General features: G+C 37.9%; 1 protein-coding gene across 1 annotated transcript in view; it reads right to left on the minus strand.

Annotated features, from left to right (window-relative positions):
• Positions 1-2,499: 2,499 nt before the first annotated feature.
• The window catches only part of LOC123663177 (probable ATP-dependent RNA helicase kurz), a 44,478-nt gene continuing 27,432 nt past the window's right edge, over positions 2,500-19,545 (minus strand). The window contains exons 8-19 of the mRNA XM_045597873.1: positions 14,824-14,970; positions 13,859-14,021; positions 13,397-13,613; positions 12,845-13,073; positions 10,463-10,591; positions 9,120-9,260; positions 8,576-8,731; positions 8,196-8,391; positions 7,276-7,500; positions 6,786-6,927; positions 6,105-6,307; positions 2,500-2,629 (exon numbers count right to left, since the gene is read on the minus strand). Of these exons, the coding sequence (XP_045453829.1) occupies positions 2,553-2,629; positions 6,105-6,307; positions 6,786-6,927; positions 7,276-7,500; positions 8,196-8,391; positions 8,576-8,731; positions 9,120-9,260; positions 10,463-10,591; positions 12,845-13,073; positions 13,397-13,613; positions 13,859-14,021; positions 14,824-14,970 (2,025 nt within the window). The 3' untranslated portion in view covers positions 2,500-2,552. The remainder of the gene's footprint in view (positions 2,630-6,104; positions 6,308-6,785; positions 6,928-7,275; positions 7,501-8,195; positions 8,392-8,575; positions 8,732-9,119; positions 9,261-10,462; positions 10,592-12,844; positions 13,074-13,396; positions 13,614-13,858; positions 14,022-14,823; positions 14,971-19,545) is intronic.

Below are 19,545 nucleotides of genomic sequence, written 5' to 3' on the forward strand. Positions count from 1 at the left end.
TATTCGATAATGATTATAAATAAATCATGAATTTAATAATAATTTCGATTTATATAATGATATGGCGAATTATTATTAGTCTTAAATCTGCCCGTTGTACTACACAATCTGGAACCATCACTAAGCTATTTTCAATGTATTTACTGCTTACAAAACAGTATAAACCATTAATAATAATTAATATTAGTATATCATTCATATGTGAAAATATTCTATCAATTTTAAAACACATAACATTTTTAGAGAAAATTATAATCTTTTCATAGATATCATGTCTGATAAGTAAGATCGACGAGGTATGTTTAATACCAGTTGTATCGCAATCTGAGTACGATTCTCTATGGCTCTCATAAAATAATTATTGTTTAACTTAAATATTACCTATCCAATATATCACTTGAATAAACACGAGACGGTCGTTTAAACCGATCTAACATCATTGACATTTTAAGATATAAACATGTTTTTTAATTTTTTATGTGTAACTAGCTGTTCACTGCGCGAGTTTCTACGCTTTCTTTCTTACCAACTCAGTAACCTTTGTGGGCTCATGCACAACACTTTGCTGAAGACCATGGCATGATCAAATGCATAGTTTACGATTCTATACAGGATATATAAACAGACATTTACATATATATATATCATCATAAGGCCTGTAACATCTTGACAGATGATTTAATCAGTGTCTGTGTTATTTAAGCGACAACGCCGTTCGTGGCTGAATAAGCCAATCCGTGAACGACACATTCGTCCACACTTTGGACACACATATTGGGGATTCATCATATATATATATATATATATATATATATATATAATTATGATAACTAATATTATATATATTCAATAACAAAATCTAAAGTTTTATAATGAAGTTAGAGAAAAATCGAGGTAGGTCAGGGTGATGAATTAATCTCCAATGCTTGTCCTTTGATCTTTGCCCAGTAGTTTATCATTTGCAGATTGTTACAGTATAAATAGAATAATGAAATCCGAGATAAATAATAAGGCCTAAACATCTACCTCATACCCGAGATGCTATTCAGAACGCAAAAGAAAACAAGATAACACAATGAGTTTAATATATATATTATATATCATTACAGCCTATACAGTCCACTGCTGGACATAGGCCTCCACAAGTTGACGCCAAAAATAACGTGAACTCATGTGTTTTGCCCATAGTCACCACGCTGGGCAGGCGGGTTGGTGACCGCAGTACTGGCTTTGTCGCACCGAAGACGCTGCTGCCCGTCTTCGGCCTGTTTATTTCAAAGCCAGCAGATGGATGGTTATCCCGCCATCGGTCGGCTTCTTAAGTTCCAAGGTGGTTGTGGAACCTTGTTATCCCTTAGTCGCCTCTTACGACACCCACGGGAAGAGGTGGCTAAATTCTTTAGTGCCGTAGCCACACACGTTTATACGTATACATATATATAAATTTTATATGGGTTATGGATTTAATTACCATCTTGTGACTTGGTGTAAGATATGTATTTAATATTGATTTATATGTACCTTTATCGAAAAAAACGAATGTGCTTTAGACCACACGACTGAAGTAAAACTTCTCTAGCAATAGGCGTGCACTGTGTCTTAGATATACGAAACGTAACTGGCTATGAGAGAAAGAAAGAAAACCCAGCTCGCACCTCTTTTGCTCCATTCATCATGCCCGATCACACTTTTCGTAACGATCTCATCACGCATTCACCAGCTTACTCCCCAAGTCAAACGAGGGTAAAAAAAATTAACTTCAAAAATTTACCCATGGGTAAATTAGACATATAAGCTATATCAGTCGACCGTTACCTATAAACACAGGCATTAACTTTCCAGTGCACCAATCTCTCAATGTAAATAGTTTTTAATTATACAATACAAGTTTTAAAGTATTGAACTATACACATACATTTTATAAATAATAATCTTTCCTCCGCCGTCATTATCTGCGTGGATTACACGATTTTAACCATTTCGTTTTTCTCCTTTAAAATATAGTCTATGTCACTCAATGATAACGTAGCATTTTCCTGATGAAAGAATTTTGAAATCGGTCCAGTAATTTGAGTTTATCAATTACAACAAACAAAAAGTCAAATATTTCTAATATATAAAATTCTCGTGTCATGGTGTTAAACATTGAACTCCTCCGAAACGGCTCGACCGATTTTAATAAAATTTTGTGGCCATATCGGGTAGGTCTGAGAATCGGCCAACATCTATTTTTCATACCTCTAAGTTATAAGGGGAGGGGGGGGGGGGGGGGTTAAGCCGGTTAATAAAATATTATGAAATTTTTTGTGCATATCAAGTAGATTTGAGAATCGGCCAATATCTATATTTCATTCCCCTAAGTTATGGGGCGGAGGGATTGAGAAGGTTAATAAAATATAAGGCAAAACAACGTTTGCGGGGTCAGCTAGTTTATATATAATATTAGTATAGATAACAAATATAATAAAGTTGAACTAAAGACAATAATAACAACAAATAAATTAAATGATATATTTATTTACAATATTTACAAAATATTCAAGAACAGATTATCATAAAGGCGGCCAGTACAGTGTTACTTCGTTGTGAGCAGACTCGGGAACCCATTTCAGATACTCATCCAATAGATCTGGAAAGATTTTTATTTTTATTAGTAAATGAAAATTAAATAAATTACAAAATTCATCCTGATCATCATCATCATTACTTCAGTCTATCGCAGTTGGACAAAGACCCTTTACAGTTACTTTTTACTTACTTTCTTTACTTATTGTCACTTAGCGGATATAAATTTAATAAAAAAAATACATTCAAATATTATTTTCTATGTAACAAAAGTAAATAAACATATTTACAATTCACAACAACTAAATATTTACTAAATATTATCTTATGACATGCACACATTTATTTATTTTATAGTAAATAAATGTGTGCATGTCATAAGATACAGTCAAATGAACAAAACGGATGTGTTTCTATACAGAATAATTTTTTATTTATTTATTTATTTATTCTTAATGTACACCAAAATACAGACACATATAAAGAAAGATACAATACAAGATGTACAAAGGCGATCTTATCGCTAAATAGCGATTTCTTCCAGATAACCTTTGGGTACTGGACACGATACAGTAGCAGCGGTTAGAAGTGTGTACAAATTAAGGTGGAAAAATCAATAATAAATAGATAAAAACTACGATATGATAGACTTACATAATTATTAAAGAAAAAAAAAAAAACATATAAATAAGTAAATATTTTAATGTATACTATATAATATACATATACACACACATAAACATACATACACACATACATACATACACATATAAAAATATATACATATATACACACACACATAAATATATACATATATGTACACAAAGTAAACTACAAATCACACATCACAAAATAATTTTGACTGTGTAAATTTTTATTTTTGCAGATTTGTTAGTTTTCAGTTTTATTATCTTTATTGTAGAATGTTGCAAGGATAACGCCAATCAGATCATTTTAACCCACATCAAAGACGCTTACCTAAAAGTATACACACACACACACCCAGATAACATATGAACTATATGAATTTATTATGGAATTTTATGAATTATTATGAATCAGAAATCTTTTTATTGTAATTATTTTTTTAATACAACTAGGTCGGCTAACAATTATACAGCTCACCTGATGGTAAGCGATTACCGTAGCTTATAGACGTCTGCGATATCAGAAGTATCACAAGCGCGTTGCCGACCCCATCCCCAATCCCTCCCAGGAGCTCTGATTACCTTACTCACCAACAGAAACACAACACTGCTTGACAACAGTATTATTTAGCTGTGGTCTTCTGTAAGATCGAGGTACTACCCCAGTCGAGCTGCTCCATATTTTGAGCAAGAAATTTCCTGCTGTACTGTACGATTCACGAAAGATGACCACAAATGGCGGCCGTCTGCGCATGTACACTCATGAAGAAAAGACTTAAGACAAAATAATATTTTAATATTAGTTAAATAATTTATGTAATATTGTAAACTAGCAGCCCACCCCGGCTTCGCACAGGTATTTAATGGATTTGTCATACATATAAATCTTCCTCTTGAATCACACTATGTATAAAAAAAAATCTGTTGCGTAATTTTAAAGATTTAAGCATACAGAGATACAGACGGCGGAAAGCGACTTTGTTTTATACTATGTAGTGATGCTGGTTATGAAAATAAATCAAATATTTAAAAATCAAATTTAATTTAAATTATTATAAATATATTAAGTAACACAACATATATTAGTAAACACATTTAGTCGCTATCGCTTTTCTCAAGTTCCATGATTCCCTCTATCATAGTACTGGAGGGAATCGTGGAACTTGAGGAACTGGCGCCGGGTTCCATATTGAAGTCTTCATCTTCCGATGATTCAGGAAAATCCACATCTGTCAAATCGTCGTTCTCGTCAGATTCTCCTACACATATAACTAATTGCTCCGTAAGCACATCTACGGTGTGGTCACTTTTTATATAATTTTCTTCGATAGATTTTACTTTGTCACATAGTTTTTTCCATTCCTCTGGTCCCATCAGATTAACTTTTTCTTTAATCAAATCTATAACGCAGCTTATATTCCACTTTACGTTTTGACTACTCACGTAACCCTTTATAGAGGCCCAAGCCATTTCTATCGGATTTAAATCCGGATGGTACGGTGGGAGACGGAGAACATCGTGACCATTTTGCATCCAAATTTTGTCAACTGAGCATTTCTTTAAACGAGCTTTGTTATTTTTTATTATGTCGTACAATTGAGGTTTCAACATATCGGAATCAAAACTGATTCCATTTTTGGTAAGCCACGCTTGCATGTCGGATTTTCTGGAATTAGACGTTGGAGCCATATCATATTCTTTATTGTGGTATGGGGCGTTGTCTACCACAACAACGGAGTTCGGTGGGAGATTGGGCACCAATCGAGTTCGAATCCATTTCTGGTAATTTTCAAAATTCATGTCGTCATGATAATCTCCTGATTTTGTACCCGACTTGAAAGTTAATAGTGCATTGGGCACAAATCCAGCCTCCGACCCGGCATGAACGATTACGACACGTTGGCCTTTTGAGATGGGCTTTTTTAAACCTGCCGTAGAACCGTCAGCCCATGGGTTTTGCATGTGTAGCATGGATGTACGATTCGTCGGTATGGTTGGTCTATTTTGTCTTCGATATTCTTGGAGTTTTTTTAGGTAATTGATTCGTAACAACCGAATAGCTGATGTTTCTATTAAAACATTTCGGTTATTTTCTGTTTTTTTCCACTTAAATCCAATTTTTTTTTTTATTAATCGACCCAAACTTGTTTTGGATCCTTTAAAGTTAATATCTTGACATAATTTTGCTCGTAACTTTTCTAAAACTGGTAATTCTTTTTCAGTTAAATGAAAGTTATGAATACATCTCTTAATTACCCCTTTGTCAAAGTCATCAAAGTCAAAGACAGTGTTACGGCGCGGTCTCTTTTTACCAGGGGTTCCAAAAACCACTAAAAACGGCGAAGATTTGCTCTCTTTGTACTGTCGATACAGATGTCTTTGTTGCTTCGGCTGTTTTTTTGTAAGCTTCGAGTATTTTTAAATCTTTTGAAAAATATTGAAACACGTTGTACACCATATTTCTCAACTGTCTATTCAAAGTATTGCCTTTTCCTCGCGGCATTTTTAGTCAGTTAAAAATAGCAAATAAGTTCAACACAATAACAAATCTCAACAAAAACTTAAAAAATAACAAACAACGAAAACTTAACAAATAAAAAAAACAATTTAAAACAAAGAAACACTTCTTTTCGACTGTATTCGTTTGCGTCAACGCAGCGATAGACGAATAGCGACTGAGCGGCCTGTCACGAGACGCGCGCGCGCACCAGTGGCGTCGCTCCGGTCTTGACGCATTCCCTTACACCGCACCTCCAAAGAGACCTAAAATATGACTTCTGCGCATGGTCATCTTTCGTGAATCGTACAGTACCCTACCTCAGTTATTACTAGTACTTCAGTTTTAACTAGTGGCCAATAACTATCCCTTTGAAATTTTTGAAAAATACTTACAATTAGACTGTTCCTTCCAAGCGTTCTCTAACTGGTCTTTAGTCCCGACTCTTCTTGCAATCAATGCTTTTAATATAACTTCTGTCCTGGCCTGCAACTTTGCCCAGCTCTTGATCATAGTGGAAGGCGGCGATAGCAACGATGAAGCGTATTTCTTCAGTTTTGGAAACACTTTACCCTCTAAGAGGAATCTTGCGAACCATCTGTTTTATAATGGATAAAAACATTAGTATAATTTGTAGTTGTAATTTTAGGTGTGAAGACAAACAAAGTTTGAAAATCAATTGATTTTTCATTCTTTTATTTTATTTTATTTGATGATTTTCTTGACGATTCGTGGCATAGCGGTCAGAAGTTATACCGCTGAATTACAGATGTTAAATGTGAAGTGTGTGTTATTTTATTTTTTCTGTACACTAGAGTATTAAAAATATATATTAATAGCGGGCATAGGAAATCCATCAACCCGCAGTAGAGTAGCGTGATTTATAAATTATTTTTTATAATTATTTATTCTTTGCCCAACAGTTGGGTGTTTCGTGAATCGTGATTGAAAAATTAGTTTATATGTTAAACTATTAATGAGAGTTTAATATAGTTGGGTGATTAGACGAAAATGCAATTTATAATCGATGTCTAAATAATAACAGATTATTTAGAAAATAATATTCATCAACAAACCTGTATCTTTCAATTTTGTCCGGATAATCGATCTCGACGACGGGCAGCTCCCAGCAACTCTTCCCGAATGTACCTTTGAAGTGACACTTCACTCGGCCGGATACATCATCGTATCTAGGCTCTGGCTCTGATAGAGGTTCGCCTAAACAATTATTTTCGTTAAAAAATGTTGTATTGCATAATTTAAAACAATTTTATATGTTTTTTGTTGTTTTTAATGTATTTTTTTAACTATAAAAGTGGCAAACAAGAACGCGGTCTGCCTGATTATAAGCGGATACTGTAACCTATGGATCCTTGCAATATTAAAGGCATCGCAAACATATTACCGACCCTACTACCTTCCCTCCCCAACAGCTTTGGCCACCTTACTCTTATTGACTGCGATCTTCTGTAAAGGTACTTCCCCAGTCTGGCTACTCCAACTTTCGGGCAAAATATTTCCTATTGTGGCCTTATTAAAAACCTACATACCTACTATAAACCTTACCTAAATTACACAACTTCGGAACGTAAACTGGAAGCCATTCTGGTTCTATAGCGGTAACGTTCCTCATGACCATTTTCTTTCTATCTTCACCCCCTGTTTCATACAACTCTTGGTACACGACCCACTCTGGTATATTCTTACGTAGTATCGACTCGGAATGAAGGAATACTGGTTCGTCTAAATTACTGCAGTGGTACGCATATTTGAATTTCCTTTTATCTTCACCTGAGGAAGAAAATTTTTTATAAGGAATGATGATAGGTCCGTTTACTGTTTACCTGTAACTGGAATAAACTTAGTACTAAAACCTACTTGTGATTTTAAATAAAAAAAGATTCAGATTAATTATTAATAAAACATTGAACTACAGTTTGTTCAAATAACGAAACAAATTTCAATTAGTTTAACTGAAATTAAATATAGGTGAGTATAAGTAAAAGGGGCAATCGCATTGTGTGAAACTTACTACTGAATGGTGTTTGCAAAACATTTGTGGTAACTACAGTTTTGTACCTTTTTATCATTTAATGCTTTATATTTAAGGCTGGTTTTTCATCATACAGCGTTGCACTATTAACTCATGAGCATGGTGCTTGCATTAGAATTGAAATAATGGAATAATAGGACCAACAGCAAACATGCTAAATATCCAATTTCACATGTTTTTTTTTTTTTTTAAATACAACCAAGTCTACAAACAAGCGTACGGCTCACCTGATGGTAAGTGACTACCGTAGCTTATAGACGCCTGCAACACCAGAAGCATAACAAACGTGTTGCCGACGCTAAGCCCGATTATTGCCAGGAACTCTGGCTACCTTACTCACTACAGAAACACAATACTGCTTGAGAACAGTATTATTTTGCTGAATTCATCTGTAAAGTCGAGATTCCCCAGCCAGTACAATATCTGGTCTTACCCTCTTTAACTTCATCCAGTCCTATCTTTCTTCCAACTTGGTCGCCTAGACCACTTAATACAAGCTGTCTCAACAACTTTGCTTGTTTATCATCTGGTGGCTTCATTTCCGGATCAATCCTGACATTCACTCCAGAAATGCTGAGATTTATTTCGGAAGTTAGCTGTTTGCGAAGCTTGCGTATTTCTTTGATTGCCTAAGGAGAGAAAAATAGTAAAAAATTAAATGAAAATGAAAAATTATCGTGGCTCATGTGTACGTGTGTGTGTCTGTGTCTCTGCTGTGTCTCTGTCTGTGTCTGTGTTTGTGTCTACCCCGTGTTATAAGCAACCTTAATTGAGTCTTAATATATAGTTACTCAAATCTAATAAATAAATCACCTTCTCTCTTAAGCCATATTTCGCACAGAATAATTCTTCCTCGCCTTGTACGTAGGCGTATTCAGCGGCCCCTACCGCTCTCAGTAAGACTCCCGGATCCCCTAATAGCAGTGTGTTCCCAGTGGCAGGCCAACTGTTTGCTTTGCCGCTCATTACCTTAAAAATATAAATTATCTCTTTAGAAAAATGTTTAAGAAACAAAAATAAAATAGCTTTGGTTGCATTGGCCACTGCCCTGGTGTGAGACAATATTTATAAATGAAAATGAATCTCCACTCAAAAAGGTATTTACGCGCACAACTTTTCAACAACTGCAACTGGGTTTGACAAAGAAACAAAAAAAAACAAGCTCTGACCCGTCGGACTTCGTACCACCATTTTTTTTTTTCTCATGTATATATATATATATATATATATATATATAGATATATTCAATTTTCCTTTAAATAAGTCTTGTCCTGACAAAAACGGACAGACAAAAACAAAAATGTTTCAAGTTTGGTGCAGTTGATTCATTTTCACCTGTAAAGATAAGGTTACCTACCTCTTGAACAGTTAGCGCCGATACGAGTGCGATGGTATAGGGCAACAAGTTGAACTGGTGACTGAGAGCTAACATCTTCCCGTAGCGCGGCAGCAACGGAAACGCTGACACGGCTTTACCGAGAGGAGTCACTTTGAGAACCTGTGAGAATATATAAATAATTATAATTTATATATACATATATATATGTATATATATATAACTAGGTCGACAAACAAGCGTACGGCTCACCTCATGGTAAGCGATTACCATAGCTTATAGACGCCTGCAACACCATAAGCATCTCAAGCGCGTTGCCAATCCTATCCCTAATCTAACTATTCTCTCAGATCTACCAAACATACACATAAAAATCGTAAAAACCGGTCAAGTGATTTTGGAAGAATTCTGTAACAAACACTGACACGACATTTATATATATTATGTACTTTTTTTTCTATTACAGGAAGCGAGTGGAAGGTGCGATCAGATGTTAAATGATTATCGTCATCATGGACATCTGCAACATTAGAGGAGTTGTTTTGCCGAACTTTCGAGAAAAGATGTCTATACACTTGACGCTTGAAATCCTCCAAATGTGAGAAAATATAATAACTGAAGAGTTTTGTTTGCTTACTTCGAATATGCTAAGCTTAGAATGTACTAGATCGAAGTTTATAGGCTATAAACTTTTCTTTACGACCTAGTATAGACATAAATCATCAGAAATAAGGGCGTAAATCGTAAAATGAATATACAATTTTGTAAGTATGTAGATTCGTAGTTAGCAGTAACTTTTGAGGTGGATGAATTAACCAGATGACATGAACTCTATACATTATCATTCTACATAAGTAGCATAAAGTCTTTACAAGAACAATATATACCAAAATAGTTGATGAAATGAAGCATATGAAGATGGAATTTGCTGGGAGCGTTTAGGTGACAAATATATCTGCCCTGAAAGGCCATAATATCAAAAACCGCTCGGGGATAAACAATAAAATGCTAGATGTTTTTAAAAAGGGCACGGACATCTACAAGCTCGGGGATTTTGTACTATAAATAAAAACAATAAAAGATTTTCATAAAGTCCGTCCGAAAAATGGATAAAATAGTAATTCACTCTGTATAATGTCATTACTTAGGCATAGATGTATTGATTTAAGAAAATCTAATTATATTATAAGGGGGTTTTGAGAACGGCAGTTCGTTAAAGATTTAAATATGGTATTTTCTTAAACTTCTGTCAAAGAGAAGAAAATTCAATGGCTGTATGACACAACCAAATTTAACTACTTTGTACATCTAATGTAGATGAAACTGCGAGCCATAGCAAGTTATTCATATTATATTCAACGTACCTCTCCGTCATGGCGTTTCCTAGTTTTCGCTGATTCATATTTCTCTAATATACCCAAAACTTCGAGTCGTTGTTCTGCCAAACGTAATTGCATTCTATCTGGCGCCGTAGGGTACGGAAAGTTCACAACCTGAAAAGATGGAAAGTGTGAGAGTGATATTAAGAGAAAAGTGAATGCAGGAAACAGGGCTAATGGGGCTATGCACTCGTTTATTAGCAGTCGGAGGGTGTCTTAAAAGGCTCGTTTGGCTGTGCATGGGGGGGGGGGGGGTGTTAGCTCCGAGAGTCATGTACGGAGGTGAAAGTTGGCTATGGCAGAAGAAACATGAAAGCAGAATAAATGCAGTTGAAATGAGAGCGTTAAGAAGTATGATAGGAGTTAAACTGAGTGAAAGGATAAGAAATAGTGAGATAAGGAAACATTGTGGTCTGAAAGAAGATGTAGTGACAAAAATTGAGAAAGGTATTCTCAGATGGTTTGGCCATGTCGAGAGAATGAGTGAAGAACGATTGACGAAAAAAGTGTATAAGGCGGGTGTTAATGGAAGGGTTGGAAGGGGTATACCTAGGCGGAAGTTCCGAAAACAAATAAGGGGCGTCTTGAAAAAAGGCCAGGTCAAGAGTACCCTAAACCGAAGGGCATGTATGAAGGGAATAATGAAAGTGGACGAAGCGAAAGAAGTATGTAAGGATCGTAGCAAGGGGAAAGAAGTGGTTTCTGCGTACCTCTACGGGAAAGAGGCGTGATTATATGTATGTGAACAGGCGGAACACGTCAATGTAAATAAACGTTTTATATTGACACGTTCGTCTATATCTAACAAAATAAATAAATCACTGGGTTTTTAATGTAGTGCATGTTTTTTAGGTAACAAATACACATTTACACAGGGACTGATATACATTTTTTTGCAACTATCAAAAATCATCATGTTATTATAACTATATCATGTATGTACATATAACCCTTACATATATGGGTACCACAGACTACCTGAAACAGGAAACTACGCCAATGGAATAGGCGCGTTTTATTCTCGTATGAGTGCGTCTGTTACGCATGTGTGCGTGCTCATATGCTTAGACGTATACGTGCTGGAACACGGCGCTGCTTTACATGACAGCTACACGTGTGTCTCACCTTGTCGACGCCCATGCACTTCATCATGAGCACGAGGTCGTCGACCGGGCGGCGGCACAGGTCGGGCGCGTGCTGCGGCGCGCACTCATGCTGGAACACGGCGCTGCTGTACACGACAGCTACACGTGTGTGTCTCACCTTGTCGACGCCCATGCACTTCATCATGAGCACGAGGTCGTCGACCGGGCGGCGGCACAGGTCGGGCGCGTGCTGCGGCGCGCACTCGTGCTGGAACACGGCGCTGCTGTACACGACAGCTACACGTGTGTGTCTCACCTTGTCGACGCCCATGCACTTCATCATGAGCACGAGGTCGTCGACCGGGCGGCGGCACAGGTCGGGCGCGTGCTGCGGCGCGCACTCGTGCTGGAACACGGCGCTGCTGTACACGACAGCTACACGTGTGTGTCTCACCTTGTCGACGCCCATGCACTTCATCATGAGCACGAGGTCGTCGACCGGGCGGCGGCACAGGTCGGGCGCGTGCTGCGGCGCGCACTCGTGCTGGAACACGGCGCTGCTGTACACGACAGCTACACGTGTGTGTCTCACCTTGTCGACGCCCATGCACTTCATCATGAGCACGAGGTCGTCGACCGGGCGGCGGCACAGGTCGGGCGCGTGCTGCGGCGCGCACTCGTGCTGGAACACGGCGCTGCTGTACACGACAGCTACACGTGTGTGTCTCACCTTGTCGACGCCCATGCACTTCATCATGAGCACGAGGTCGTCGACCGGGCGGCGGCACAGGTCGGGCGCGTGCTGCGGCGCGCACTCGTGCTGGAACACGGCGCTGCTGTACACGACAGCTACACGTGTGTGTCTCACCTTGTCGACGCCCATGCACTTCATCATGAGCACGAGGTCGTCGACCGGGCGGCGGCACAGGTCGGGCGCGTGCTGCGGCGCGCACTCGTGCTGGAACACGGCGCTGCTGTACACGACAGCTACACGTGTGTGTCTCACCTTGTCGACGCCCCTGCACTTCATCATGAGCACGAGGTCGTCGACCGGGCGGCGGCACAGGTCGGGCGCGTGCTGCGGCGCGCACTCGTGCTGGAACACGGCGCTGCTGTACACGACAGCTACACGTGTGTGTCTCACCTTGTCGACGCCCATGCACTTCATCATGAGCACGAGGTCGTCGACCGGGCGGCGGCACAGGTCGGGCGCGTGCTGCGGCGCGCACTCGTGCTGGAACACGGCGCTGCTGTACACGACAGCTACACGTGTGTGTCTCACCTTGTCGACGCCCATGCACTTCATCATGAGCACGAGGTCGTCGACCGGGCGGCGGCACAGGTCGGGCGCGTGCTGCGGCGCGCACTCGTGCTGGAACACGGCGCTGCTGTACAGGCGGTACGCGTGCCCCGCGCACGTGCGCCCCGCGCGCCCCGTCCTCTGCGCGGCGCTCGCCTGCGACGTCCACACCACGCGCCACGCGCTCGCACCCGTCGTGTGGTCGTATACCCTGAATTACAGAATAAAATCACAACCTTGACTTATATTACGAAATATTGTGGTAGGGCACATTAGGTAATATCCAGCTGGACATCTGAAGCGGTCCGACTGGGAAAATACTTCAAACTTACGGCTAACATTGCAGTTGGGTGAGAGATGCGTCATGACAAGCCGAGATGAAGGAAGAATCAGAAAAATATATGTCCAACAATCCGCAATACAACGTGGAGTATCATGTATCAACTCTTTTCTTCTAGGAGAAAAGTACTTTTTCCAGCCGTGTGACTTAGCATCCAAAACTAACCTTTCTAAAAAAAATATACAAGTTCTTACCGCATTTTCTTTTTCCCTGTATCCACGACATATTTGATGGCTGGTATAGTTAGTGAAGTCTCAGCCACATCAGTACTGACAACACACAGTCTTGCTCCAACGGGGGGAGGTTCAAAAACAAGAGCTTGCTTTGTTGAACTAAGCATTGAGTACAGTGGAAGCACCCAGAGCGGCTGACGGCAGGACTTTATCTCCGGTGCTAGGACATCTTCTGTATCTAAAATATTACAATATTGATTACATAAGTACTTTGGTCTAATTATTGTCAAACTTTAAAATTTTCTGAAACTGACTGATTTATATAGATGATAATTATTCGGATACCATAAAGTACTTGAGTCAAAAAAGGAATTTTATTTTTTTATGTTTTTTATTTCATGTGTTTATCACTAGTTATATTTTAAATGGAATTGGTAATGAAGGCATTAAATAGACAAAAGAAAGAAAAGTTAAGTGTCAAACCTGAATCACTCAGGTGCCCGTCGCTGTCTTCATCGCTAACCAAATCTGCTTGTCCGTCGTCTTCTGGCATGTCGTAATCGTCCAAATTTATCTTTGGTAACGTTTTCGATTTTTGTTTCGCCTTTCTACGCGCTTTCCTCATCCTTTTCATTTCTTTTTCAACCTAAAATATTCAATACCTGTGTTATTTTAAATATGGAAAGAACCAGAATCTACCTCAGATACCAGACACAAGATAAATATTAATTAAAAAATAATCTGTTTGCTAAGACAACTATATCAAGATTATTCTTGTAGTATCTAATTTACGCAGTGAAACATTATTAAATGGGCCCTGGATACACGAGGAACATCTGCTATTGATAAACATAATGTGGTCCTGACATTTTTATTCAAATTCCTACATTACAGAAAATTTAAAAAATTAAATTTTGATTGCATTGCATTACTGTACTGTTATTGGGACATTGTAACTTAATAATTACTCCCAAATAATTTACCTTACCCTTCGTTATCCCTACAAGAGAAAAAGACATCAATCATGATAATCCACTCATTTAGGACTTGAAGTCTATATAAGTAATATAAAGGTTTAAGCCTTTTGATAAACCACTGTTGTTACTACAATATACAGATACAAAATAACGTTCATACAGAGATATAGTTTTGCTATAAGCGAATATTAAGAAATAAAGCTAAAACCTAAAAAAATGTCATAAATGAAAAAATGTACAAAAACAGTCAACATTTTCGATCAAAATAAATATTACTAACTATACTATCCTATACATACAATATAATCACTCCACTTTCCCGTGGGGGTACACAGAGACCACTTCTTTCCACTTGCTACGATCCTTACATACTTCTTTTGCTTCGTCCACTTTCATTATGCCCTTCATACATGCTTTTCGGTTTAGGGTACTAACTGATGTATAAATATTATTAACTGAATCATAGTTTACCTCGTCATCATCAGATTCAATATCCTCAGGTTCGGAGTCCAAAGCGGTATCAACTTCTTTATTAATCTTCTTTGTTATAAGCTTAGAGTAGTTCACGTCTTTGCGATATGGGAAGGTTGCCTTTAGTTTACGTACTAAGTAATTTACCTGCGTAAGGCCATTTATTCACATTATACTAGATTCTTACTTTCATTTACCAGCTACCCCTGGTACCACTGTCACACTTCGAAACCACGGTTAAGGTTTTGAAGTTAGAAGAAGAATTTCCCAGCTTTCACACGTTATTTTCACATTTCCCACGCGTTTTTTTTCACATTTCACACGCTATTTTCACATTTCACACGTTATTTTCACGTTTCGTAAGTTATTTTCAAAATAAAAACGATCTCGACTCCAAGATCAACAAACGATACAACTTACGTTACTCATGCTCCGTTCCGTAGTTTTCACATTTCGCACATGATTTTAACATTTCACACGTCATTTTAACGTTTTCACGCGGTTTTTTAACAAACGATACAACTAATGTTTAACAACTGAGAAATAGATGTTTTAATAAAAATTAACAGACCACTTATCGTTTCGCTCCAAAAAATGTAAGCATAAATTCATTGTTTTTGTTTAAATAACTGTAAAGGCAAAGCATCTATATCTCAGTCATTAAACATCAGTTGTATCGTTTGTTAAAAAACCGTTTGAAAACAATAACTTAACGTCTGAAATGTTAATATCAAGTGCGAAATGTGAATATAACATCTGAAAGCTACGGAACTAAGCATGGTTACCGCAAGTTGTATCGTTTGTTGATCTTGGAGTCGAGATCGTTTTTACGTACTCCTGTTCGAAAATAACTTATAAAGTTGCGAAACGGCGCATGGGTGGCACTCCCCATAGCGCCGGAGCTAAGGTGAAGTCCGACGCGGAGCTCAAAGGTATTTATTTATTTATTTATTTATTTATTACAGTTTACATTTATTGCACTTACAGTTTACAACCAAGGCGTACAATAAACAAGCAAAAATTAATAACACTACAACAAATACATTAAAGAAATAACAATTTATCTTATAATACGAGTATACACATTAACATAATTCTAAATACTTAAAGCAAGATTTAACAAATTCAGACGAATTCATAGCGAATATATCAGTACTACTATTGGAGGCCAACATATTATTAAGTAAGCGAAGGGCTGACTGCGTTGGGGCGCTCCGAGCAGCTTGCGTCCGCACACACTCCACCGCGAACAGCGGCCGGGAGCGCCTCATGACCGTACAGCGCGGTGCGCATATACCACATGCCCCCAATGTCGTAGGGTTATCTATTTTATTATTTAGTAAATGGTAGTAGTGGAGCATAAGGGCACACTTTCGCCTTAGCTCAAGAGTATCCAAGCCCACCATACCATTCACATAAAGAGAGGGATACAAATAAGGATAGTAACCATATAGTTTAAAGAACAAATAACGGGCAAACTTTTTTTGCACTCGCTCAACTAAGGTTTTATAAAGTTTTTCGTGTGGATTCCAGATTAAAGCATTGTATTCCAATGTACTGCGAATAAAAGCAAAGTATAATATTAAAATTGATTCTTTGTTAGAGAATCTTGCTGATTGTCTTATAACAAACCCAAGTGCTTTGTACGCTTTTTGACACGTCAATTTAATGTGGTGATTGAATGTTAACGCCGAATCAAAGATTATACCTAGATCACGTATACTATCTACTCTAGACAAAGCTTCGCCGTCGACGGTGTACGTGAAGGAGATCGGGGAATGGGACCGAGTATACGTTACAATTTTACATTTAGATGTATTAAATGCTAATTGATTGTCTCTGCTCCAGGCACAAACATTATGTATGTCATTTTGAAACGCATCGCAATCATTATTGCCTTCAATAGTCATAAACAACTTTAGGTCGTCAGCGAACATCAGACATTGGGTTCTTTTGAGTACTTCTGGAAGGTCGTTAATCATGATGAGAAATTGGGTAGGACCTAAAGTACTACCCTGGCTTACACCAGAAAGTACAAAGTACGGATCAGACCGATAAAACCCAAGTTGGACGTATTGAACGCGGTTTGTGAAATAATTTGCAAAGAACTTTAATAAAGTGGGTGTAAAACCTAATTTTGAAAACTTATTTAAAAGAATATCAATATTTACGCGGTCAAACGCTTTTTGAAAGTCAAAGTAGGCAACGTCAACTTGTTTTCTTCTGTCTAAAGCCCTTGCACTGTAGTCGGTAAAATTAATAAGGTTCGTGGTAGTTGAGCGGCGGGCGCGAAAACCGTGCTGTGAGTCTGACAGTCGGGACTGGATTTGAGCAGTGATATGACAATTTAATATTGTTTCCAAAACTTTTGCAAAGCCTGATAAAATAGCTATAGGTCTATAGTTATCTATTCTAGATTTATTACCACTCTTAAGTACTGGTGTTACTCGAGATAATTTCCAAGCAGTCGGATATTTTTCGGATGATAGTGACAGATTAAAGATAAAGTGAAGAGGGCCCTGAAAAACAGACAGACAGTCCTTTATAAGATATGAAGGAATACCATCCGGACCTGCTGTCGAACGGGGCTTAAGGCGCCTAACTGCGGTACGGATGTCAGCCTCAGATATGTAACTTACAGAAACACACGCAGATGGGATACCAGGCACTGAACAAATTTCATTCATATCTAATCTAGGTTTTGCGGGTAGGAATACCGACCTAAAATAGGTTGCGAAAGCATTAGCAGCGTTTAATCCCGAAACTACATTGCCATTAATCTCATAGTCTGTACATAAATTATTAGATGCACGCTGATTTTTAACGAAGTCCCAGAATTTAGAAGGATTATCTTTCAAGTTAATTTCCAATGTATGTACATAATTTGAAAAAGCACTATTAATTAAAATTTTAGTCATTGTTCGATAAAACTTAAACATTTCTCTATTAAATTCCTGCCCGCTGTGCTTATATTTCTTTAAATGAAAATACTTGTTTTTAATAGTACGTATAATCTCAGGTGTGAACCATGTCGGATAATTATAACGTGATGTATTTAGCGTTACTTTTTTTTTAGGAACACATCTATCAAAGCAGTCATACAAAATTTTATAGAATGTGTCAACAGCCTTATTAACATCCTGATTATTATATACATCGTTCCAATCTAATAATTCGAGATGCATGTACAGACTATTAAGGTCGGCCCTATGAAAATTCCATGCATTACAATTTGCCGTTATTTTATTATCTATTTTTTTTTCTATATTCGATTCCTTATTACAATAATCAAATTGCACTAGTAAAGGGGGGTGATATTTATCTATAGGGACAAGTGGTAATATATCACTCCTGAGATATATATTGTTCTTGATATTACATAAAACCAAATCTAATATACCTCCAGTAGCGTTAACGATGGTGTTAAGTTGAGTCAAATTACAAAACGATACCATGTTATTATAATTTACAATGACATTTTGACTTGCAGAATTTAAATTAAAATCTCCAAATATTAAAATTTTATTTTGCGGGTATTTGGAACACAAGTCTTCTAATAAATCAAAATATTTACAGAAAGTTTCATCTTTGGAGCTAGGAGGTATATATAATACACAACATATAAAAGTTAAAGACTTAATTCTAACGAATGCCGCAATCGCCTCAAGGGTAACATAGTTATCACCTAAACAAATAATATCAATTTTATATTTATCCCGGACAGCCAACATAACACCTCCCCAGCCGGAATCATTGGCCCGATCTTTTCGCACTATTGTATATCCTTTAGGGAATAATTCGGAATCACTAATAGTACTGTTTAAAAAAGTTTCCGTCAAAGCATATACATCATAATTTTCACTAATCACTGAGATTTTACATACGTCTAATTTCGAACGTAGCCCCCGTACATTTTGGTAAAAGATGGTTAGGTACTTTACATTACGACACTTGTGAGGTTTTTTCTTTACGAAATCCATTACGCCACGGTTTAATATGCACATTCTCAGCCCAGTGTTCGGGGGACATATAGATATTCATATGTTTGAAAGGCACAGTTAATTTAAAAGACGCATAGTCGCCACGGGACTTTAATTGTTCGACGAAGCAACTATCATCGGGACATATATTTAAAAGATGCCTAATTACTTGTTCAACTGTCGTTCCTGATTTTAAATAGTATAGGTGAAGATTACATTTTCGTTCCGCGGCTTCAAGTTCGGTTGTACCCGGAGCGGCCGTACCACGAGCTACATTATTTAACGAACGGCGAACTCGCTTCGATCTCACAGTTACCCACTCATTATTGGTATCCGTGTGGGCGTCGCACTCGAAGCAATCTGTTGGCTCCGCATTCTCAGGTTCGTGCGAGGTGACATTCGAGTTGTTTGACACATTCATAGTAGGGGTCGCAGTGACGTCGCTTGTTCCTTTGTTCAATACAGACGGCGCGGGGGACATATTCGGCACCACTCGTACCTTACGTTTCGGAGCGGAGATAGCTGAGATAGCACGAAGTCGACATTCACGCACTGGTCGTTGTTTCGATCTACCCTCATCACCTTCTATATTCTGCACAGCTGATCCGTCCAATAGATTTTTAATTAATCTATTTTGCTCAATTACGAGTACTTCCAATGAGTTCACTTTATTGTGCAGCACGGCAACGGTATTAATCAACTCGCGAACACAATTTTCCAAACTTTTGGTTGACATTATCGC

Source organism: Melitaea cinxia, chromosome 20, assembly GCF_905220565.1.
Source record: "Melitaea cinxia chromosome 20, ilMelCinx1.1, whole genome shotgun sequence".
Lineage (NCBI taxonomy): Eukaryota > Metazoa > Arthropoda > Insecta > Lepidoptera > Nymphalidae > Melitaea > Melitaea cinxia.